Here is a 24346-nt window from a genome sequence, read left to right as displayed (position 1 = left end):
GTCACCTATGTAACTCGTTTTAGTGTTACATTAACTATTCTTGGTGTTAAATTGGACCGACACCAGAAAATTAACACTTTTGCATTTGCAGCTGCATTCACCTCACATGCAGCTGCATTCACCTCACATGCAGCTGTATTCACCTCACATGCAGCTGCATTCACCTCACATGCAGCTGTATTCACCTCACATGCAGCTGCATTCACCTCACATGCAGCTGCATTCACCTCACATGCAGCTGTATTCACCTCACATGCAGCTGCATTCACCTCACATGCAGCTGCATTCACCTCACATGCAGCTGCATTCACCTCACATGCAGCAAGGTCACGCTGAATCATTCCGAACGGAAACGCTCTCCGTATTCCAGCGCTGCTTGTTGTCCTCCGTGGCTGCCGCCCAGAATTCCAAGAGCCAATTTTCTTTGTCTTTGAGGAAAAGCAAGAGGAGACTCTAAATTCAGGAACCTTTCTGAGCTGCCGAACTTACAGAGATGTGTGTGTGTGTGTGTGGTGGTGGTGGTGGTGGTGGGGGGGGGGGGGGGGGGGGCTGATCAGCAGTTTCTGCTCAGCAAAATGTTCTTTTTTAAATAAAAAAGACAATATTTGGCAAGAACAGTGACTCTGTGCTAAAGTAATTACCATTATAGTCTGGAGGGAGAGTTAGAAAAATGCTTTTATCATATTTCCTCATTTCCCTGCCTGGATGAAACCCGTCTCTGTGAAGTTTAATGCAACAGCAGCAAAAATGGTTTTGACTGAAACTGAAACTCGTCCCAGTGTGCTGCCGATCGTCCAGCCACTTACCGTTGTAGATGTTTGAATATTTTATGGAGGCTCGGTAGCTCAGAGAGATGCTGTGCTCCTTGGGCTCTTCAGATTTGAATTGGATCTAATAGAAACCGTATCGGTGGTTCCTGGTGGTGCCTGCAGCAGACCACCTGACCCAACGTAAGACGGGCTAGCCGCTAGATAAGCGAGAGACGTGTGTGTGACGCTAGCTGAAGCAGATGAGGGACTGCTCAGCAGCAGCTGAGGAGCAGCCAGGGCTTGTTTCAGCATATCTAGCAGTCCCTTCATGTCAGTGATGCAGGCTTGAGTGCACCCAGTCATCGAACGGCTGTTTTTCTGCTTCTGTTTCTGGAGATACGTTCGCTTAAGGGAACTGCCCATTAAAATGTCATTACAGCTTCACTAAAATCATTTTTAAAAAAGCAGCGGCTCCCTGCGGCTTGCCGCCGTAATGGGCTCGATACGTTCCCTCGGCACGCACGAGAACCCTAATGTTGCGGAACACAAATGCTAATCTCTGTAAATATCACTAAAATTCAGTCTCCCCTCTGCTTTTCAGTCTTAATAGCACAGATCCATTCTGCTTCGCCCTGGGAAAGAGAATTAATTCTCCAAGCAAAAGGTGTTGTGATTATTCTAAGCTTCCCCGTGTGTGGGACGTAATGGAGATGATCCCGGCGTTTCCGCTGCTGAAGCCTGCGCTCTAACCCTCTCCATTTCGGTTTTTGCCATACAAGATCTCGCAGGCGCCATAATCTCAGCTCTGATTGGGTTTTCGTTCTTCTGTGACTTCTTAGCAGCTCTCTGACAGTCTTCATTCTCAAGTGTCTTTATAATGGATTGTGGCATGGTGGGGGGGGGGGCAGAAAGACCGCCAGGGCTAGTACACAACATGGACCAGTTCATTAAGTGTCTAAGAAGGTGGAAGCTCCTTGCCATCTTTGAACATTTTTGCAGCATGAGATGATCTTTAAGGAGCTCCTCCAGGCTCCTCATGGCGTCCCTCTGAGTTCGTTGTCCTTGTTAACTGTTGCATTTCTGCAGTGGGAGCTGCTCTTCCTGCTGTGGCTTTTTCACATCATAATTCAACAAGGGACCCAAAAACTGACAGCTGCCCGTCCTGAGTCTGATAGCTGCTTGGAAAGGCTACCCTGTTGTGTGCATGTCTCTCCCCAAGCATCCAAGTGTCTTTAAGAACGCTTGAGCCCTCGGTGTCAGTGTTCACACAGAATTATCCCCGTCCAAGCCTGGCTGGCTCACAAATGATGCTGTTGTTCTTCTACACTGTAACTGAACAACAGACTCAAAGATCGGCAGCTGTCACTCTGGAGGCAGAAAGCTGTCAAAGGATCCTGTGCTTGGAAAGGCTTTCTCCATCATACTCTCCCTGGGATCCAGATCCGTAAACGAAGCAGGGAATGAAGCTTTTCCTGATTCGGGATGTTGGATATAGTCTTTTTTACCAATATCTGGTATTCCAATGTCGTCTAACTCCTAACACCTAAATAAACCAGTACCATGCATGTGGGGTCCCCCTCTCATGAACTCCTCCTTGGTTACTCCTTTATCAGAAACAAGCATCGCATGTCTTCTATGTCGTGTTATTGGAGTTTAAACATTGTTGATGCAGAATGTAACCGCTACTTCCGTTTAAAGTGACTGTGTGTAGTTAGCTGACACTAGGGGCAGTACATGCATACATTTCAGGGTAGTTTTACACCACATCAACGTGACTGTCGCTAGTTTCAAAAGGCATGCAACCTCAGACTTTGATGTTGCATCAGGTAGTTCCACAGAGAGAACGCAATGCCGGCGCTGGTTTTCTGGAGGTTTAGGTTCCCGACCTGCTCAGGGTCCTGCTTCTGCCGATGCCATCCAGCTACGGCAATACCAGTGAAGGTTCTCAGTCATCCAGGTCATGGTGACCCAAAAGGGTTCAAATGAAGTCCGCTGCACTTCTTTGGTTTCCTGAAGACGTTTCACTTGTCATCCGAGGATCCAGAGAAGTTTCTGCTCGTTAAACAACAACAGTCAGCTGCAGCTAATCAGCTTGAATCTCTCATGTTCCAGTTAGAATCATCAAAGCTCCTTACGTTTAATTCAGGATCGTTTTACTGTCACTGCACAGGTGTACACATGAGCGTCTGGTCGCTCTCAAACAGGCAGTGTAGTGTTCACATACAGTTCTGAAGGACTTCTCAGGAATGCAGAAAACCCCGAGCCCGTGGGCGGAGTTTAAGACACGTGGGAAGGTCCTCCTTCCGCGACCCTGTCGGGAAGCCCAAGGCGCTGAACACGGTACGTGAGAAATGTGAAACATGATGAATAAATCGAAAATAAAAGCAATTCAAATCATGCAAAAAAGGTAAAACATTAAAGTAGAAGACAAACGGGTAAAACAAGACATAAAGAGACCGATGAAAACAGGGAAATAAAAGAGGAAAAATTCAAACACGTTCAGGGAACGCCAAGCGGAGGAGGCGGGTTTTTAGGTGACTTAATGACTGGCAGAGATGGGGACAGCCTAACTGAGGGTGGCAACTGGTTCCAGAGTGACTGAGCTAGGACTGAGAAAGCCCGGTCCCCACGAGCACGACACCTAGAACGAGGAACAGCGAGCAGGCCTTGGTCAGAGGAGCGCAGAGCTAAAGGGCAGGGTAGAGATAGGTCTGTAATGTTCGATCACAGAGACATCAGCACCAGGTTTCTTCAGGGTCGGCCGAATAACTGCTGCTTTCAAAGCAGCTGGGACCACACCTGTGCTGAGGCTCCCATTGATAATCTGACCAAGTGAAGGGCCAAGGCACGGAAAGGCAGCCTTCCAGAGACGAGGCGGCAGAACATCAAGTGGAGAGCCAGATGGCTTCTGCCTCGCAACAAGATTACTCAGCTCAGAGTATGAAACAGTATTGAGGGAGCTCAGGGTGGGTGGTGATGGAGGAACCGGAACAGGGTCAACAGAGTTACCAGAAATGACTGCTCTGATGCCTGATACTTTATCTACAAAGAATCTGTGAAAATCTTCAGTTTCCAGCAGCTGTAGGAGACATGGAGCTAGGCTCCTGATACACCAGAACAGAGTTTAGCGTTTTGTAGAGCATCCTGGGATTCTTGGAGTTTGTCTCAATGATGTCTGCAAAATAGGCCGTTCTGGCAGCCCTCACAGCATCCTGATAAGCAACCAGAGATGCTCTGAACAACTCACGCGAGACCTGTAGGCCATCCTTTTTCCACTTTCTCTCTGAGGATCTACACACCCGCCTACAAGCCCGTGTGACATCAGAGAGCCAAGGCTCCCTCCTAGGCCGAGACTTGCTAAGCTTGAGAGGGGCAACCACGTCCAGGACCTGATTACAAAGTACATCAAAGTGTTGTGAATAGTGATCAACGTTAGATGGATCTGGGTTAAAGGTCTCTAACCTTACAGACATACAGTCCACAAACTTTGAAACAGTTTCTGCATCCAGGGCTCTGAACCTAGTAGCTGGAGCTTCACACACAGGGACAGGACATGGCAGCGCAACATCACAGAGTATAGGAGAGTGGTCAGAGAACACAGGAGGCAAATGGGCCATTCCCATCTGTACCGGGTCGGCCCGGGCCGGGTAGCGTAGGTTGTTTACATATCTGGGTGGCCTGGTATCTTTCCGGGCCAACCAAGGCTCATTATCAGCCCTCTTCTGGAGGGGGTCTGCTTCAGGCCGACCAGGCCCAACACACCCACTGCTGACAGCAAATTCACACCTTCCATTAGAGCAAGCCTCTGATTGGTGGGTAGAATCAGCCCACATGGGCTTAAGGCAAGGATGTGTGGAATCAACCGGGCCAGGCTGGGGCCGACTGGGGCTACCCGGCCCGGGCCGACCCGGTACAGATGGGAATGGCCCATTAGTCTCAAGGTTAGGGTTAGGGTTAACCAAAAGAGAGAACCAGGTCCAGGGTGTGACCCCTGGCATGAGCTGGGGACGATACCCATGGAGTTAGAGGAGAGGTAGCTGAAGAGCTGGATGTTCTGTATGATATGTGCACGATACGTAAAGATTTTAATGCCCTCATCTACAGATATTAATTCATTAGCTACAACTGATTGTCTGAAAAGCATTTAGTTTTAACGCCTCTGGCACTGAAGGTCTGTCTTCACACAACAAACTGGTCCAGTCCCATTTCAGCCTAGATGGTGAAACTGTGATGCAGACAAACGATGGTCAGTGACTGAAAGTTGGGAGGATTAATTGAGGGATCAAATTATCTGTTTTACATCTCAGACGGTCTGGATCTCTCTCTGACTCCTTCACCCATTCCTGTTTCATCACATTGGTACAGTTTGTCTCCCAAACAGGGTCTTGTCCACAGGAGACGGTCTGAACATCAGAATCTGGTTCGTGTGTGTCAGTAACTGAGTCTAAAGTACGAGGTGGACTCATTACATACAAGGCCAGACCTTTCAGGACTCTAGGTGTTATAATTGGGATGGTCATGTTAACTTCTTATGAAAATCCCACATACAAAATCAGGATATTAAAATAAAAGTAGTTTTAAAAGGACAGAGAAATGTCAGAGACCATATCTGTACTTTGGGCTTCTCTTGCATTTACTGAAATAAAGCAACTTTTGCACCATCTCCTAATGTTTTGAGCTCCACCTTATTATGGTCTTAACTAACCTAAACAAACTAGTCCCCCCCACCCCCTGCTGTGATCCTCTGCTGGCACCGGCCTCGGCTGAATGCTGTTGCTGCTTGTATTCAGCACCAAAGTGCAGTTTGGACTCAGATGTGATCAGATGACACTGATCATTCACTGACTCTGAAACCTCTCCACTTATTTGTATAATTAACTGCTATTTCAAAATGCGTTAACGGTGTTTCCTCTTTTCAAGTCCATCACTGTGAGCACAAAGCCACACGTTCACCTCTCTTTTCTGTCGCATACGGGAAGTGGCTGAGTGAACGCACGTGGCTAATGAGATAATGGAATCAATGAAGTTGTAACTGCCGAGGGTAAGGAGCAGCGTGCAAACGTGACCCTGTCTGCAAATGAGCTTGACCCATGCCGAGAAAGGGGAGGCGCTCGTGTCTCCGGCCTGCCTCCCGGCTTGTGCAGCATCAGAGGATTTACTGGCAGACCGACACCGTGTCTGCAGTGGTGCTGTCTGCTATCTCAGCCTCACCCTTGCTCTGTGGCTCTTCTGGCAGACGGTAACTCTGTAAATGACTTTGACCTTTCCCGGGAACGAGGACAGGAACCACGGAGGCAGAGGAGAGAGATGGCGGGAGGAAAGAGTGGTGTAGGCGGTTGACTGTAATAAACTCGCAGCAGTGGGCGGCTGTCAACACTAATAGATGGATAAGGGAGGGGTGGGGGTCGCCTGGTTGATGAATACTAAAGGTGCCTGAGTCCTCCGTGAGCACTCGCTGTTTTCCCAGGATGGTGGGAGTGAGATGCTCACAGAGGGATCAGAATACAGGCGGGCGGTGCAGCCTGTGTCTGTACACATCAACAGTGTATTTGTGTTTAATACCACAGCGTTTCATCTGCGTTCATGAACACCAGTGGTATTCATCCAGGTTACCTCCAGTTCATGGCCATTGAAGGCTCCTGAAGCCGTCATCGAGTGAAAGGGAGCACCTTCACAAATCCATAATTAAATCTGAACATTTATCTGCTTAAATGAACACGTCTGGTGGTGATAATTCATGAGGATTTAACTCCAGTATCTCTTTTTGTTCCTGTTCTACTATAAAGAGACCACTAAAGTGTGTGAACGTGTTTGTCTGCCGTCCACGGGGAGAAGGTTGAGGCATTTTTGGACCAAAGCAGTAAACGTTGGCGTGTTTTAATGAGAGGCTTGTTATAAACGGCGCAGTGGTAGTCATCCTAGTTTAAAGGCCTTAATGGCTTAGTTAAGATGTGAATGTTCCCATTAGTCAGTGGGAACAGACCAGGAAGTGCACTGATGAATAAATAATAAGTGCTGCATTCATAGTGGAGTTATCGTACTTCAGGTTTGATCCGGACCAGCAGAAGTTATGAGACCCAGACCGGTTAACCGCTCCTCACCCGAGCTGCAAGAGCCCGTTAGGAAACGGCTCCTTCATTAAGCACATGAGCATGTGAGAAGCTGTGGTTGGCCCTACGCTCACTCTAACACAAACAGATGTGGTCCAACATGTGTGAGGGGTGGTTTGTCCCGGTCCTCTGTGCAGAACCGTAATTCTTCAGCCCATCAGAAGGTCCGTCTGTTTAAGGTCAGGCGTTCTCTCACAGGATGGGCTGGAGGGCTGGAGGGCTGGGTTTGTGGTTCCAGTTAGAGCCGGTGGTCCGGGTGCTGAAGCAGCAGCACAGCCCCAGACCACCACAGCATGTTGATGTCTTCACGTGAGCTTTACTCCAGAAGAAACGGGAGACTGCTTCCAGACAGTCCTGCCTCTGGCTCATCCGCTCTCAGAACTCAACGGTCTGGAGGATGATCTAGATGCTTCCGGGTCTGAGCAGCAGAGGTTCTGGTCTTGGAACCGTCTCATTCATCTGAACCAAGTGAGGTCTGCTGTGCTGCACGCGCTGATCCAGCTCCTTTGGTTCTTGAACTTCTTCAGAGCGTGGCTTTGGGAGATGTTTGAGCCGACTTCATGTTTAATCGGAGTGGCTGCTGGAACTGAACTCACAGCTAAGTCATTAGTGATTTGTTCATTGGGTGTCAGCTGTGTTGCTTTTGCACGCTGAACCAGTTTGGTGTTCAAAACAGAAAAACTGCTTCTTCACAGGAAGCACCATGTCTGGATGTTGACCTGTGACCTTTGATCTGGGACCTTTTAAACCCACTGTTTCTTTGTTTTCTCATCGCAGGAACGGGGAAAGGTCGGCGTGATCTTCAACGTGGGAACGGACGACATAACCATCGAGGAGAGCGCGGTGTCGGTGAGCGACGGCAAGTACCACGTGGTGCGATTCACACGCAGTGGTGGCAACGCCACGCTACAGGTGGACAACCAGCCTGTTATCGAACGGTTCCCCTCAGGTAGGACCTCCATTAGAGAGCCGATTGTTAACGAAAACATCTTGGTGTAAAATCTGCCGAATAAGTCGGGAAGCACACTGGAGAGAGAACAAAGGAGCTTTGGAAAATGGGTTTTGTTTTAATTTGGACCCTGCAGATGAGCTGTAATGTTCTAGATGATTCAGTCAGGTTCTGGGCCAAAAGGCAGGAAGAGCTACAGAACCTCCCTGAGGCAGGTAGTCTCCGCTTTAAGAGCATCGAGTCTGTGCAGTTAGTGCACCGTCGTAGCCCCTGGCTCTGTGGATGGAGGTCAGCTGAATACCAACATGCATTCAGGAAGGTGAGCTCCACTGCAGAGGGCTGGGACTTCTTCCTGGGGATGTGCATCTGCCCCGGCTCGACCACGTCCTGAAGCTCAACATCACAGCGAGGGAAAGTGCTCGTTTCCCCAATCGCTGTTTCACCATGATCAGGCTCTTCTATTTCTGGAAGCTCACACTTAGTTTCTCTCTCCAGCGTGTTTCCTTCCTGCTCATGGTTGTTCAAAGGAAAGCGTTTTGGTTCCCAACTCGGGATTTCACGTGGTGACCCTGAGCTATGAGCTGGACCCTGCCTGCATCAGCGGTGACGTAGAATACAGAATCAGGAGTTTTTAGGATGCTGTCTGTATCACTTTCCGTCTGCGTTGTCTGGAAGAGCTTTTGTGTGACGTCGTAGTTTAACTACAGCAGGGTGAGTGCTGCTGATGCGGCCGTGATGTTTACTCTGGTTGACACACACACAGAGCAAAGAGACGGTGACGTTCCCTTTCACAGCAGTGACCCGGTGTTTTCTGGCTGGGTTTGGGCGTATTCTGTTGCTCATCCATCAGCACAGCGAGGCCGGAGCGAGGGGCGTGCATCGTCACCAGAGCAGGAAGCGCTCTGGGACAGTTCACTCGCTTTAGTCGTTGTTATGATGGAAATGGAGCGTTTTCTCCTAAACGCACACGCCCCAAAGACGACGCAGGAAGTAACCGCAGCCCGTTAACACTGGTGTGTTAATGTCACCGTCTGTTTTACTTCATCAAGAAATGTGAACGCACATCCCATAATGAGTTCCTTTTATCCCCGTTCCCTTCCGCCCTCCCCGTCGCCGCTGTCGTCCTCATCAAACGCTCCTTTTCCTCGTCTGCAGATGAAGAATTGAAGAGTTATTCTGTTGTTGTTTGTTGGTTTATCAGGTGAGTCTGGTGTTCGTCTGAAGTTGTTCTCCAGGCTGAGGGAAGCAAACAGAGCAGCTTTCATTCATTTATGCAAACTATTTTTGGGCGCTGGCTTCAGACGTCGGTGTCTGGCTGGGCGGCGTTCCGGGGAAAGCGGATATGTTACACATTAGGAAAGCAAAACCTCAGCTGAGGCGCAGGCACCAGAGGGTGGAGATGTGTGTGGATGTGTGGGGAGGGGGCAGGAGCTTCCAACGCAGTGCAGGAAGACAAGGTGTGGTTATGTGTTGTCGACCAAAGGAGACAGAAGGGAGCTCGTTTGTGTTTGTGACCCAGATCAGACAGATTCTAACTCTTGAGACACGAAATATTCCCGTTTTCACTTTGTAAACATGTCTGGACCCAAGTGTCCTTTTCCTGATGTCGTGCTATTGCTGCATTGTCCCAACACCAGTTAGAAATCATCTTAAAGTCTCCCTCACAACTGGTTTAGCAGACGTCCGTGAGATACCCTCACTCCATGAAACACGTTTGTCTAATCCCAATTACAAAACACAGAGGTGCAGCTTCCAGTGTAAGCCCCGCCCCCGAGGGACCAGTGCCGGCATCAGGCAGTCTCTTTAGGGTGTGCTGGATTCTGAGCTCTGCGCATTACTCCGTGTACACAGGAGTTTATCCCAAACCTCATCCAGTTGAAAGTCAACCCCCCCAGAAGGTGTACGGCGCTGCAACGTAAAAACCCTAACCTGACGTAACTCACGTGTGAAATAACGACTGCAGAGGGAAAAGATGCGAGTGAAAACTGAAGGCTCACCGCTGACACCGCATACCTGTTTCCCACACGGGAGAACTGAGTAAAATATATTAGGAAATATGATGATTTTATTTCTTTGCTGAGGAATTTTGTCAAGTAACTGTATTTCATTAGAAACTCTGAGTAAGCTTTACTCAAAAGTACAAGTTGTGAAGATGTTGCATCAAACGAGGAACACTTAAAATGCCTAAAGCTACTTCTGGAGCTGCAGGTGCTCGCAGGTGTGTTCCTGTCTCAGACATATGACTGGAACCTGACTGGCAGGTGTGTGACGGCTCGCTCGAGCTGTTTGTGTTAGAAGGACCAACACCTTCATGTGGTTGACCTTCAGGAAGTCCTGGCTGTTGAGTTGGATGTTATTCCACTTTTGCGTGTGACCAGACTGGCATGGGGAGGAGGAGCCCAGCGTTGGACAGCCACTCCAACAGAAACATTAACTACAGAAACTAAGTCAGCTAAACCTGCTAAATGTCCCCGCTGCCATAGAGCAAGCACACATCTGGAAGCTATTGCATGGTTTCACGCAGTAGTCAGGCGCTGGCTCGCCAACAGCGGGCTAGCGCGCTGTTGGCGAGCCGATGATGTCGAGAGACAAGATGTTGGCAGCAAACATGGTCGTCACGGGTCAGGCACATTCAGCAGCACAGCAACACGTCGTCTGATGTCCCACAAAGTGATGTTTGTAGTCCTGAGGGAGTCTGGGTCTGTGGGTGCTCGGGTCTGATTCGACGTGCGACAGTGCACGTGTCTGTCTGCGCAGCGCTCTGCCCTGTGTATCGTGTTTTTGTGCCTTTGTGTGTGCGCATACGCATGCGTGCACTTGATGGACGAAGAGCAGACCGAAAGTGTCAGAAGGGCGCCGGTGCAGCTAATGCCATATGTCAGGTGTCCCCGGTGGGGGCTGCAGCAACAGCTATTGCCCCACCCTTCGTCTCATATTGCCCAAATGGCAGACTGGCGGGATAAATTCAGCCATGCATCTGCCTGAGCAGCGCCAGCCTGCCTTAGATAAACAGGAAGATGCTACATAATAGTAAAATAGCTCTGTTCCAAACACAAGTTGTCTTTTTCCTTTAAGAACGGTCCTTTCTGATGGATCAGAGAACGCGTTATTGTTAGACTCAAACAGCCTGCTCCCCGACAGAGTTTCCTCTCGAGGCAGTCCTTTCTCTCCTTTTACCATCAGACGACATCCTTTTCCTTTCTGGAGAAGTGAAGTGGTGTTTCATCCACACGGGAATGCACCTGCAGGGTCTGTAAACCTTCCCGACTCGTGTGTGTGAGCCAGACAGAAGAAGAAAACTGTTCTACGTCCAAGACTTTGACCTTCTGACCCCTGCAGGAGTCTGATGTAACAAGCCAACTCCTCAAAGCTTTGGGGATGCGGAGTGTTGAGGGACTCAGCACAACATACAGAGAAAAGTTTCTAAATGGCTAACATCAGCTAGCCTGTTAGCCCTGAAAGCAGGCGTGTGTATTGGCTTGCTGATCGTGTAACTTCCAGCGTTGTTGATGAAATCAGGAGAGAATATTTACTTAACAAAAGTGTCAAAGTAATATTTGGTGGGTTTTGGTTTATTTGGATGTTTTGGATTATTTTCAGGGCTCTGATGCAACTTCCCTTCTGTTCTCTTACCTTTGCTGAGTGCATGGTCATCTCAGTTAAAACATGCGAACGCCATCATTCTCATATTGGTGTGTAGAAGCGCAGCTGACCTGAAGCGTCATGTGTTCATCCACCAGACTGTAATCAGCCGCCAACGCATCTGTTCGTGTGTTAGACCGCCGCTCATGACCTCCCTACAGTTGTCAGCAGCTGATCTGCCCTCTGCGCTACACGCTCTAACCTGTAATTATCGTGCTTTTGTAAGATGACCAACACAGAGGAACACTTGGGTAGAACCCAACAACTCCCCTGCAACACAAACGCCACCACTTGTTTTATTAATCTGTTAAGTTTAGATCAAAATCTGATTCAAGCGTGTTACCTAATTATTATTATTATTATTAAACCATTTCCTTCGGGTTAGCGTTTATACTTTTGGTCTAATTAACACAGACTCTCTAGCACCAATGAATGCATGAATGATTGTCCTGCAGAAACACATGGATGTCTTTTTCACACACAGGTGGAGCTTCACCGTTAGATGAATGGTGTCCTTGTGAAAACATCAATGTTCTCCTTTTGCAGCCCTTTCACACAACAAGCTGATGTCACACAATCAGCTTTGTTGCTTAGATGGAAAAAGCTCAATTACTTTTGATTTCAAACAGAAAATGAATCAAGTGTGCGTTGACTTTCTGTAAAGTTTCTCCCCATCCACCCAAGAAGGCGTCTAGAAGAGCGCTCATCTTCTCTGTTAGCCCACTGGTGTCATTTTAATACACAGTTAAAACACGACGCTCTCTACGCTTTTATCCTCGGGTTTCTATTGAAGCACTAGTCCAGCGTGCAGTCCTGTCCAGAATATCGACACATGTTGAGCAGACGTGTTCTGTAGAAGCACATTAGACCTGTTCCAGAGCTGCTTCTGCGGCCCAGACACTCAGAGGGAAGGTCAGCCTCGGCGAGAGGGCTTCTGCTGCAGCATTAATCCTCCAGCTGCCCTTTCAAAAGCTGCTCCAGAAACAGAGCAGGAGAAGAAAAAGAGAGACATCCAAGAGGGAAAATGTCTGAGTGGTCGAGTGAGATGTCCGGAGTGTATTTAGTGCAAAAGTCCTGAGCCAGACGGGTTTAGTTTTAGCCGCCACACTTTCTCTACGTGTCCGTAAGCGGTCTTGAACCAGACTGTTTAAAGGTCACTCAGCGTGTTTCTCTGGACAGGTGCTGCTTTTCTGCTCGTTTGTAGTTCAGCCACTGAACATTTCCAGAGAGGATGGTTTTTTAAACCACTCAGCTCTTGTCTTTGAATCATTCAGGCACACAGAAAGCCTCCGACAGAAGAACTGGACCGTTACTTAGTTCAGTCTTGAATTGTAATTTTAGCCATTTTCTTATAAGTATATTTCCACAAAATGTACATTTTGGTACATTGTTAGCTTTTACGGGTCATAACACATCACAGAAGTCTAAATAATAATAATCACCAAACTTATGCAATGCTTATTTAGGACACTCTCACACTCACACACCGCTAGTGACGGTGAGCTACAATGTAGCCACAGCCAGCCTGGGGCGGTCTGACGGAGGCGAGGCTGCCATTTGGCGCCATCGGCCCCTCTGACCACCACTAACACAGGCAAGTTGGGTCAAGTGTCTTGCCCAAGGACACAACAGCAGAATACCCCTGGTGGGAACTGGAATCGAACCCACGATCATGAGGCAGCCCACTCTACCTCCTGAGCTGCTGCTGCCCAAACAGGCATGAATTCATATTTCTGCCCTGAAACAAGGATTTTAAAGCGTTATTAGAGGAAACAGATATATTTCTGATGTGTAAAGCGTGTCAACAAAAGAGGAAGTAGAAAAGCATCTGCAGCAATCCATCCGTGCTCTTCGATAGTACCATGATGATAAACTCTGCTCCAGGAACACAGCGGAGTTCATTGTATTAAAGGTGTGGAACACTGAAAACACATTTTTAATGATTTGTTTTTTTAATCACCGACTCTGAGGTTTTCATGCAGGCTGAACATGAAAATAGTCTCCTACAGTGATCTCCTGCATTAGAAAACAGGCGGTGAAACTCTAGGATTAGAAAAGCCTGACAGATCTTCGTCTCACTGTCACTAACATCCATGGATCCATCTTGGCTCATGACGAGGAAGGCTGTTGTTGGTTTGGTGTCCAGAAAACAACAGAGCACGACTTGGCTGGAAAAGCTAACTGTTAGCATTAGCAACTCCACCACACAGCAGAACTCCTTCAGGCTGTTGTTACTCGTGGGATAAAACTTCAACGTTGCAGAGCAAACACAGTCAGTGGTAGAGTCGTGTTGCTGTTAGCCAATCAGAGACAAGATGTCCAAATATCAGAAGATAAGTCCTGCTGTCTGAAGCTACTTTCTCCTCCAGGCAGCTGACTTGTTCCTCTCGATTCAGGCGAATATGAGAGTCTTCCCTCAGCGTGCGACTCAGAAGGCTTTCCTTCCCAATGGAGACCTCGGCACATCTACTGACTAAATGAGTGTTCAACACCTTTAAACTATTCTAGAAATTATTTACTTTCATCCATCCATCCATCCATCCACCCATCCATCCACCCATCCATCCATCCATCCATCCATCCATCCACCCATCCATCCATCCACCCATCCATCCACCCATCCATCCATCCATCCATCCATCCATCCATCCATCCACCCATCCATCCATCCATCCACCCATCCATCCACCCATCCATCCATCCATCCATCCATCCATCCATCCATCCATCCATCCATCCACCCATCCATCCATCCACCCATCCATCCATCCACCCATCCATCCATCCATCCATCCATCCATCCACCCATCCATCCACCCATCCATCCATCCATCCATCCATCCATCCACCCATCCATCCATCCACCCATCCATCCACCCATCCATCCATCCATCCATCCATCCATCCATCCATCCACCCATCCATCCATCCATCCACCCATCCATCCACCCATCCATCCATCCATCCATCCATCCATCCACCCATCCATCCACCCATCCATCCATCCATCCATCCATCCATCCATCCATCCACCCATCCATCCATCCATCCATCCATCCATCCACCCATCCATCCACCCATCCATCCATCCATCCATCCATCCACCCATCCATCCATCCATCCATCCATCCACCCATCCATCCATCCACCCATCCATCCACCCATCCATCCATCCATCCATCCACCCATCCATCCATCCATCCATCCATCCATCCATCCATCCATCCACCCATCCATCCATCCACCCATCCATCCACCCATCCATCCATCCATCCATCCATCCACCCATCCATCCATCCATCCACCCATCCATCCACCCATCCATCCATCCATCCATCCATCCACCCATCCATCCATCCATCCATCCATCCATCCATCCATCCATCCACCCATCCATCCATCCATCCATCCACCCATCCATCCACCCATCCATCCATCCATCCATCCACCCATCCATCCACCCACCCATCCACCCACCCATCCATCCACCCATCCATCCACCCATCCATCCATCCACCCATCCATCCATCCATCCATCCACCCATCCATCCATCCATCCATCCATCCACCCATCCATCCATCCATCCACCCATCCATCCATCCATCCATCCATCCACCCATCCATCCACCCATCCATCCACCCATCCACCCATCCATCCATCCATCCATTTTCACCCGTTAATCCAGAGTCGGGTCACGGGGGCAGCAGCCTACTGGGCTCGACACACGGGAGGCAACATCGCCTCTCCTCCATTCATTTTCAATGAGACGTACGCGACAAAGCGATAATCGCGGGTCTCCCTCCTACCAAGCGAAACATGAAAAACGTGCGTGTGAAATTTAGCGCTCGGGCACGTGTCGTGCACAGGCGACCCAGCGACGCGATCCCAGAAAGTTGAAATATTTTCAACTTTTCATCGCTGTCGCTCGGACGAGGACCAATCAACGGAGGTTTCATTCACTGACCAATGAGCGGACAGGATGCTCCGTACACCTCCGAGCAAACATGGAGGAGAAGTTGATTATTATGATGTTTTATAGTAAAATCAGCAGTAAGATTTCACATAACTCTAGCAGCACCTTGTGAAACATCATATCTACCACTTTATTAACTCTGAACCGCTTAAATAACCTTAATTCCCTCCAACCTGACACAGCCAATCAAAACAACGGAAGATTCCATTTCGCCATGGAACAGAACGCGTAGACGGCTTTGCCGCGGGTCGCCTCCCTTGTGTCAGGTAATAAAAGCGACAGCGATGAATTTCGCTTATCGCGGTCATTTGTCACCGCCCGAGAGGCCCAGACTTCCCTCTCCCCAGCCACTTGGGCCAGCTCCTCCGGGGGAATCCCAAGGTGTTACCTGGCCAGGTGAGAGACATAGTCCCTCCACCGTGTCCTGGATCTGTCTTTAGGTCTCCTCCTGGTTGGACGTGCCCGGAAAACCTCACCAGGGAGGCTAACAGGAGGCATCCTGACCAGATGCCTGAGCCACCTCAACTGGCTCCTCTCAATGTGGAGGAGCAGCGGGTCTACTCTGAGCCCCTCCCGGATGACCAAGCTTCTCACCCTATCTCTAAGGGAGAGCCCAGCCACTCTTCGGAGAAAACTCATTTTGGCCGCTTGTATCCGCGATCTCGTTCTTTCGGTCACTACCCAAAGTTCATGACCATAGGTGAGGGTAGGAACGTAGATCCACCGGTAAATCGAGAGCTTCGCCTTCTGACTCAGCTCTCTCTTCACCACGACAGACCGGTACAACGCCCGCATCACTGCAGATGCAGCACCAATCCACCTATCGATCTCACGCTCCAGTTTTCCCTCACTCGTGAACAAGACCCCGAGATACTTAGACTCCTCCACTTGGGGCAGGACCTCATCCCTGACCCGGAGAAGGCATTCTACCCTTTTCCGACTCAAGACCATGGTCTCAGATTTAGAGGAGCTGATTCTCATCCCAGCTGCTTCACACTCGGCTGCGAACCGCTCCAGTGAAAGCTGAAGATCACGTTCTGATGAAGCCAACAGGACCACATCATCTGCAAAAAGCAGAGACCTGATCCTCAGGCCACCAAAACGGATGCCCTCCACACCTTGGCTGCACCTAGAAATCCTGTCCATGAAGGTTATGAACAGAATCGGTGGCAAAGGGCAGCCTTGGCGGAGTCCAGCTCTCACTGGGAACGAGCCCGACTTACTGCCGGCAATGCGGACCAAGCTCTGACACTGGTCATACAGGGACCTAACAGCCTGTATCAGAGGGTCTGGTACCCCATACTCCCGGGGCACCCCCCACAGGGCCCCCCGAGGGACGCGGTCAAACGCCTTCTCCAAATCCACAAAACACATGTAGACTGGTTGGGCAAATTCCCACGCACCCTCCAGGATCCCCCTAAGGGTATGGAGCTGGTCCAGTGTTCCACGGCCAGGACCAGAACCACGTAGCTCCTCCTGAATCTGAGGTTCAACAATCCGATGGACCCTCCTCTCCAGAACCCTGAATAGACTCAGGAGTGTGATCCCCCTGTAGTTGGAACACATCCTGCAGTCCCACTTTATAAATAAGGGGACCACCACCCCGGTCTGCCAGTCCAGTGGGACTGCCCCCGATGTCCACGCGATATTGCAGAACCACGTCAGCCAACACCGGCCCACAACATCCAGATTTGTAAGGAACTCCGGGCGGATCTCATCCACCCCCGGATTTATTTTCTATGTTTTTATTTTTCCTGACAATATTTCATTTTTTCCCAACATGCAGTAGTTTGTCTTTGTTCAGTCAACATCTCAGTGTGTCGTCGTCTTTATATGTATTTATGTTTTCCACAAAGTGCAAATCCTCCATCATAGTTTCTTCAAAGCAACAGTGAGGTTAGTTAAATCCATCTTTACAAGTAGAAATATAACAGCAAGTGTGCTTCACATTATAATCTCCCGTAGAGCACGGCCTGAAAAGGGTCTGGCTGTCAACAGTTTCATTATTTAATCATGACGATGCTGCCAAAGTAGGCCTGGATAGAGAAACACCCACAGCAGAGCACCATCAGTCACGGGTCGGTGTCTTCAGAGCCCAGACATCAGCGATGTTGAAGCACCGTGGGTGTCATCCTGACAGAGCACAAAATAAAAGGCGGGCAACATCCAAAGAAAAGTTTTGAAATGTCCTTCAAGATGCCTGAAAAATATCTGCAGAAAAGACGAGCAAGCTTGTCCTGGGGAGTTCAGATTAGAGCGGTCGCAGCGAAGATCCACGTCGCTGACTTGGAGCTCATTAAACTTGTTAGAAGTGTGAATTATTCCAACAGCTGCTTGGTTCAGTAAATAATCACATCTATCTACAGTCAGTCCACCTGCCCTGGTAGATGAAGATGTTAGTGTTAGACGTGCTTCACGCATACCTGTCTATCTCTCATCACCGGCGCTGTCTCTCTGCACTAACTGTTTTTCAGATTATACTAATTCGTCTCAGTTAGCTACGAGAGCCGTCCGTTTCCTGCAACACTTGGCATTTCCACTTCACCACGCGGCCCCTAGAGCGTCGGATAATCACGCTTTTTACAGCCATGGTTACGCCATCGCCATCACAGAGCGATCACCGTGTTTTGCAGCCTCCGTTATGACCTCGGAGACAGCACGTCGTGCAGCTTTCCTACGTACTCATTAGATCTTACGCACCTGTTTCTTAACAAGCACAGATCTGCGGTGAAGCCGACACTTTGCTCTCTGACTGATGAGGATTTCAACTAGAAAGCGGCGTGGGAGGGGTGTGGCTTTACCGCGCACGTGGACGGGTTGATGGGCAGGGAAGGTGGGAAAGGAGAACATTAATGGCGCCCTGCAGCAAGGTTGTTAAATAACAGGCTGATGGAGTGAAGAAATGAGAGGTGGGATCTTCACAATATCCTAGAAAAGGGAATCCCTGGTGTTCCTGGTGAGGTTTTACGTGTGATTCTGCATATCCATGGTCCTCGCGTGCTCATAACCAGGGATGAAGCACTTTGCTGGATGAAAACAGCCCAGTTGTAACGATACTCCTCTTGCATGGACACCACTTAACCCTAACCCTAAACCAAGAGCAGGTAACGAGAGGTCAGCTAGATTTGGGCTTTTGTCATTCCCTGTTTTTATCCTGAGACACGAAAAAAGATCCGTTCAGCACGAGGGCAGGACATTAGAGACAGGGAGTTAGATTCATGACTTTACAGAAGAAAAAGAGAAACCTGTGATATGAGCGAGGTCAACGCCAGCTCTTCAGCCTGAGCCATAAACACGCTCTCACTCCTCAGATAAACGGCATGAGAAAAGGCTCTCAGCTGCGCTCTTTCCTTCATCCTTCCTCTTCATCGTTACTTCTGTGCCTGCGCTGGTCCTCAGCATCCATCTTTGTCTTTGCAAGCTGCACAGTCTCAGAGATGGAACACCAAGCGTGAATAAACAAGGCGGATAAAGAGACACTTTGAGGAGAGGAGCCTGAAGCAGCCATGAAGATCTGCTTCCCTCCTCCTGTCGGCAAAAGCAATATAAGAGCACTCTAAAAGTAGTCAGGGCAGCAAAAGCTAAGGAGCAAACGGATTAGGGTAGAAGAGGGGTGCTCTCTGTGCAAAACACCAGTCAGACAAATGGCTGGAGGCGGAGAGACTTCAGCTGAATGTGGACTAGATTTCACTTCACTAGCATGGGCCTCCCAACAAGGAGTCCTGGAGCAGTGTGGCGTAGCTTTAATGGTCCACTGGTGCAGAAGATGACGGCTTAGTGTGTGGGGTGAAACTCACGTCGGGGCTGACAGGAAACTATCTTTGCTATCGTGCCTCTTGTGAGGAGCACCCCTTCATTTCTGAAGCTTTAAGTGAACACAGACGTGGTCAAACGTTCAGGGAGTGGAACAAACACGAGTCGCTACAGAGGTGTCTGTCTGAGGGTTTGTGATGGCAAACGTCCAGGATACCAAAAACCCACATCCACTGAAGAAATCATTTCTACAGCGCCTCTCAAGATAAAAACCACGAGGCGCTTCACAAAAACAAAAAATGTAAAAATATAAAAAGAATTTAGAAAATGATTGAAAATATATTTAAAATGAGCAAAAATAGACAACTGTGATTAAAAATGTTAAGAAAGAGAGAGAGTGAACAGGAAAGAGGGAAACCAGTGGATCCTGAGGAAGGTGGAATAGGTGGGGAGAGCAGAATAAAGAGAGAGAGGTGAAGAAGGTCATACAAAAGCCAGCTTGAACAGGTGAGTCTTCAGCTGCTTTTTAAAGGAGACCACTGAGTCCACTGATCTCAGGCTCAGGGGGAGAGAGGTCCAGAGTCTGGGGGCCACAGCAGCAGATGATCTGTCACCTTTGACCTTTAGCCTGGCGCGGCACAACCAGTAGGCTTTGATCACTGGACCTCAGGGACCTGCTGGGGGTGTAGGGACTAAGAAGATCACCAATGTAAGAAGCCACCCCTCTCCAGGACTGACCACTGAAGGTCCAGCTGAAGGCTGGAGCCAAGTCCTTTTTATTTAATGGATTGCCTTTCTGATTGGTTGGATCTTCTGAAACCAGGATCATCTGGAAGCAGAAACAGTGAGCACTCTCATCAGCCTGTGTCCTCCAACAGCACAACACCCTGAGACCATCTCTGTGTGTGTGTGTGTGTGTGTGTGTGTGTGTGTGCGTGCGTGCGTGCGTGCGTGCGTGCGTGCGTGCGTGTGTGTGTGTGTGTGTGTGTGTGTGTGTGTGTGTGTGTTACTTTGATAAAATAATGATGTAGGCACACATCTCATCTTAAATCTGCTGACGGGTGAGGCCCAGAGGCAGGAGGGCTGAGGCCGGATGATGAAGATGTGAAGTTTGTTTTAGAGGCGCTCTGATAGCATCAGTGTTGTTGCAGGATCATAGAGAAGATAAGGAACTGGGTCAGCACATCTGTGGCACCTAAACACCCCCCCCCCCCCTCCCCCCGTCTTTTCCTTTCTCTTTCACCTCTGACTCCGTGTCTGGTCGGAATTACAAAGCATTCAACAACAATAACAATAAAGTTTTAAGTATCAGGTGTGACATTACAAGCAGACGCTTTGATGCTCCACCTGAGAGTAAATCTGTAAGGCTTGTCACCAGCATTCAGACATCAGTTCTGTTTGCTTCACAGCCAGACAGGACACGGTAAAAAATAAAAAAATAAAAAATAAATAAAACATCAACTGAAACCATGAGTTTGTAATGGTACTTCTGTTGCCATAGAAACATGTGACACAAAGCTCCTGATGCTCTGGTCCCTCTCAGAGTGTCGAGACTCTGGTGGGGCAGCGACTGGACGGATGATGAAAGCACCAACAGGTGTGCAGCAGAGCCTGCGGAAACTTTGGGGCTAAAAGTAAAAACTTTTAAGAACTTTATGTTCGACAGTAGCTGTAACGGCTGGAGGATATGCAAACTCTGGCTCTCTTGGGATACACAAATGTGAGATGACTGACACTCGATGTAATTTAATGATTTTGACTTTTATTGTATTTTGTTCAGGAAAGTACAACAATTATTGGGCCTCTGGTGCTCTGTGACTCCACCTGATTGGATCTCACACAGTTGGAAGGTAGCTCATATTATTGGCCTGTGGCTGTGGGACGAGGGAGAGAGAGAGAAGGACTGAAGAGGCAGCTAAGTAGTGCAGATCGGCAGAGGAAAAGATTGCTCTGGGTAATTAGAGAAGTGACAGCTTTGATTTCCATGAGTTCTTCTTCTTTTCTTTTTTATTTTCTGAGGGTGAATGGAGAGGGGATCCTTCAGCCGACTCTGGCAGCCACTCTAGCACTAATCAATGCGTGACTGAGATGAAGGGTGCTGAGGGGAAGAAATGAGAACGAGCTGCTGGACTGAGAACTGCAGCACGGATGAATAATGAGCGAATAGTTCAAATGGAGACCATCCTGAATGGTTTGCAGGCAGACGTGAGAGGTGGGGGGGGGGGTGTTTACAGTGAACAAGTGAGGGACAGTTTTAAAATAAAGAGATCAACATCTTAAGCATGCTTGTGTGTGGACACCACGCCTCCTTCATCTGATCCATGTAAAATGAATCAATGATGAGCAGACCCGGGACAGCTTCCACAGTGAGAGGTGCTCGTAGCCGGGAGGGGGGCACGGCATGGCTGCAGGCCAATCTTCTCCAACATTATCTCTATTCTCGGGAATGGATTTCAAATGTTAGTCTTGTGCAAAAGCTCACAGAGCGTTATAACCTGGAGCTGGGCCACAGTCCCCACACACGTCTAGGTATAGTGAGTCAATCACACGTAAAGCCTGCACCTACCTGAACCATGCAGGTGGTCCACAACGTACACGACGCCTGCTTCTCCTTCAGGAACCTTTTTCAGACATCAGGGTAGCTTTAACTTGTCTGCTCCTGCTTCAGAAGCTGGGGCTGAAGCAGGTTACCAATGTAGAAATCTACAGTGGAAAATGGCCGTTGGAAGTAGGCGGTACTTCTTAAAGTACTTGGATCTCGTGGCGGTTGGGGAACACTTCAGAAGGGTTCAGTGCCCCCGACATTCCCAACAACCACCCATTACAAATGTGTACAAATAAATAAAAAAATAATAAAAATAAAAGAATAAATACATAAAAAATGTAGATTCTAAACGACGAGCGTGGACGAGTCATACAAAGTACGCTGATAAGTAGCCTGAGATCATTGAAGGCTCCTCAAAGGAGCTGTTGGTCGTTTACCTCAAAGAGGCGTCCAAACGAGCCATGAGAGTGAGGGGGAGGTGCCATGAGAGCGAAGGGGAGGTGCCATGAGAGCGAGGGGGAGGTGCCATGAGAGCGAGTGGGAGGTGCCATGAGAGCGAGGGGGAGGTGCCATGAGAGCGAGTGGGAGGTGCCATGAGAGCGAGGGGGAGGTGCCATGAGAGCGAGTGGGAGGTGCCATGAGAGCGAGGGGGAGGTGCCATGAGAGCGAGGGGGAGGTGCCATGAGAGCGAGGGGGAGGTGCCATGAGAGCGAGGGGGAGGTGCCATGAGAGCGAGTGGGAGGTGCCATGAGAGCGAGTGTGGAGGTGCCATGAGAGCGAGGGGGAGGTGCCATGAGAGCGAAGGGGAGGTGCCATGAGAGCGAGGGGGAGGTGCCATGAGAGCGAGTGGGAGGTGCCATGAGAGCGAGTGGGAGGTGCCATGAGAGCGAGGGGGAGGTGCCATGAGAGTGAGGGGGAGGTGCCATGAGAGCGAGTGGGAGGTGCCATGAGAGCGAGTGTGGAGGTGCCATGAGAGCGAGGGGGAGGTGCCATGAGAGCGAAGGGGAGGTGCCATGAGAGCGAAGGGGAGGTGCCATGAGAGCGAGGGGGGGTGCCATGAGAGCGAGTGGGAGGTGCCATGAGAGCGAGGGGGAGGTGCCATGAGAGCGAGTGGGAGGTGCCATGAGAGCGAGGGGGAGGTGCCATGAGAGCGAGGGGGAGGTGCCATGAGAGCGAGGGGGAGGTGCCGTGAGAGCGAAGGGGAGGTGCCATGAGAGCAAGGGGGAGGTGCCACAAGAGCGAGGGGGAGGTGCCGCGAGGGGGAGGTGCCATGAGAGCGAGGGGGAGGTGCCATGAGACAGAGGGGGGAGGTGCCATGAGAGTGAGGGGGAGGTGCCATGAGACAGAGGGGGGAGGTGCCATGAGAGTGAGGGGGAGGTGCCATGAGACAGAGGGGGGAGGTGCCATGAGAGTGAGGGGGAGGTGCCATGAGACAGAGGGGGGAGGTGCCATGAGAGTGAGGGGGAGGTGCCATGAGACAGAGGGGGGAGGTGCCATGTGAGCGAGGGGGGAGGTGCAACGTGTCCCACCTATGTCTGTGAGAGTGACGAGGGTTCTCTGGAAGATGAACGGTTCCCTACAAGGACTCGGCTATCGTTGTTCACTTTGAAACTCTGTTCAAAAGATTCGATTCATTCGTGAACGTCGCATCGCTACTTGAAATAATGTTTGAGCAGACAGTTGTTTTTTATTGACCGTTAGCATTGTTAGCTCAACGTTAGCTGGAGCTCAGACTTTAGTAACTCAACGAACCGGTCATGAAAACGATGGTGATGGTGTGATAGTGAAAATGTACCAACGGGTCAGAAATGTGCACCGTCATAATAAAATGTAAGGGCCGCTCGACAGCCATGTTGCCCTGTTTGCTTGGTCTAATCACCAGTTTCATGTCGCTATGGTGATCATCCTTTGAACGGTTTTGGCTATGAATCAGGCTTACAGAGATAAAAGGTTTACAGTCCCAGCAGTCATGACTGAGCTATGAGAACAAACACGGGACTAGCCGCAGCACCATGGCTGTCAAACCCTGATCAGGAAGAATTCCCAGAATAAGCCTCTATTTATTTTATTGGAGGTACGCTCACTCGTACACGTTTATCCTCTAGCTTCAACATTAAACAACCATGTGGAGAAACATCCTCAGTGGGAGGGCGGTCCAACAGGGTTAATAAGTGACATACTCCTACGACCAACCAGAGAGGTGTAGGCTAACAGGCATGTATGCCTTCAGGTTAACACTAGCCAATAGGCTCAGGTTCAAAGCCACATTCATCTGTGAGTGACAAAGTCCTAAATCAGTCACCTAACCTAACCTAACCTAGGTTTCTGCCAATATTGTTTCTTTGTCAACCAGTCATCTTAAATGTTGTTCTGTTGTTGTTGTTGTTGTTTTACAAGCCAGTAAACGAACAAATACTGCTGAGTCCTGTTAAAGGCCGATTAATGAAGAATGAAATGAAAAACATTTGCCTGAACACCACAGCGCCACCGTCTAATTCACTCGTTCATTTCTCTCTGATGCACACCAGATTTTCCTGAGTGCCCGGTCTAATCGTTCTGTTTCATATCAGCAAAGAAAACGGTCTTGGGAATGAAGCGCGTGTGATCATGCCGGTGGGAGGGA

The 24346-nt window shown here is 49.3% G+C and overlaps 1 protein-coding gene across 9 annotated transcripts in view; it reads left to right on the top strand.

Moving 5' to 3' along the window:
• nrxn2b (neurexin 2b) overlaps nt 1-24346 on the top strand; it is a 970727-nt gene that overhangs the window by 891159 nt on the left and 55222 nt on the right. For all 9 annotated transcript variants that reach the window (XM_070544341.1, XM_070544340.1, XM_070544338.1 and 6 more), the window contains one exon: nt 7637-7808. In XM_070544341.1, coding sequence (XP_070400442.1) covers nt 7637-7808 — 172 coding nt within the window. The remainder of the gene's footprint in view (nt 1-7636; nt 7809-24346) is intronic.

The sequence above is a fragment of the Nothobranchius furzeri genome, chromosome 14, assembly GCF_043380555.1.
Source record: "Nothobranchius furzeri strain GRZ-AD chromosome 14, NfurGRZ-RIMD1, whole genome shotgun sequence".
Lineage (NCBI taxonomy): Eukaryota > Metazoa > Chordata > Actinopteri > Cyprinodontiformes > Nothobranchiidae > Nothobranchius > Nothobranchius furzeri.
This window is presented reverse-complemented; position numbering and strand designations above follow the sequence as displayed.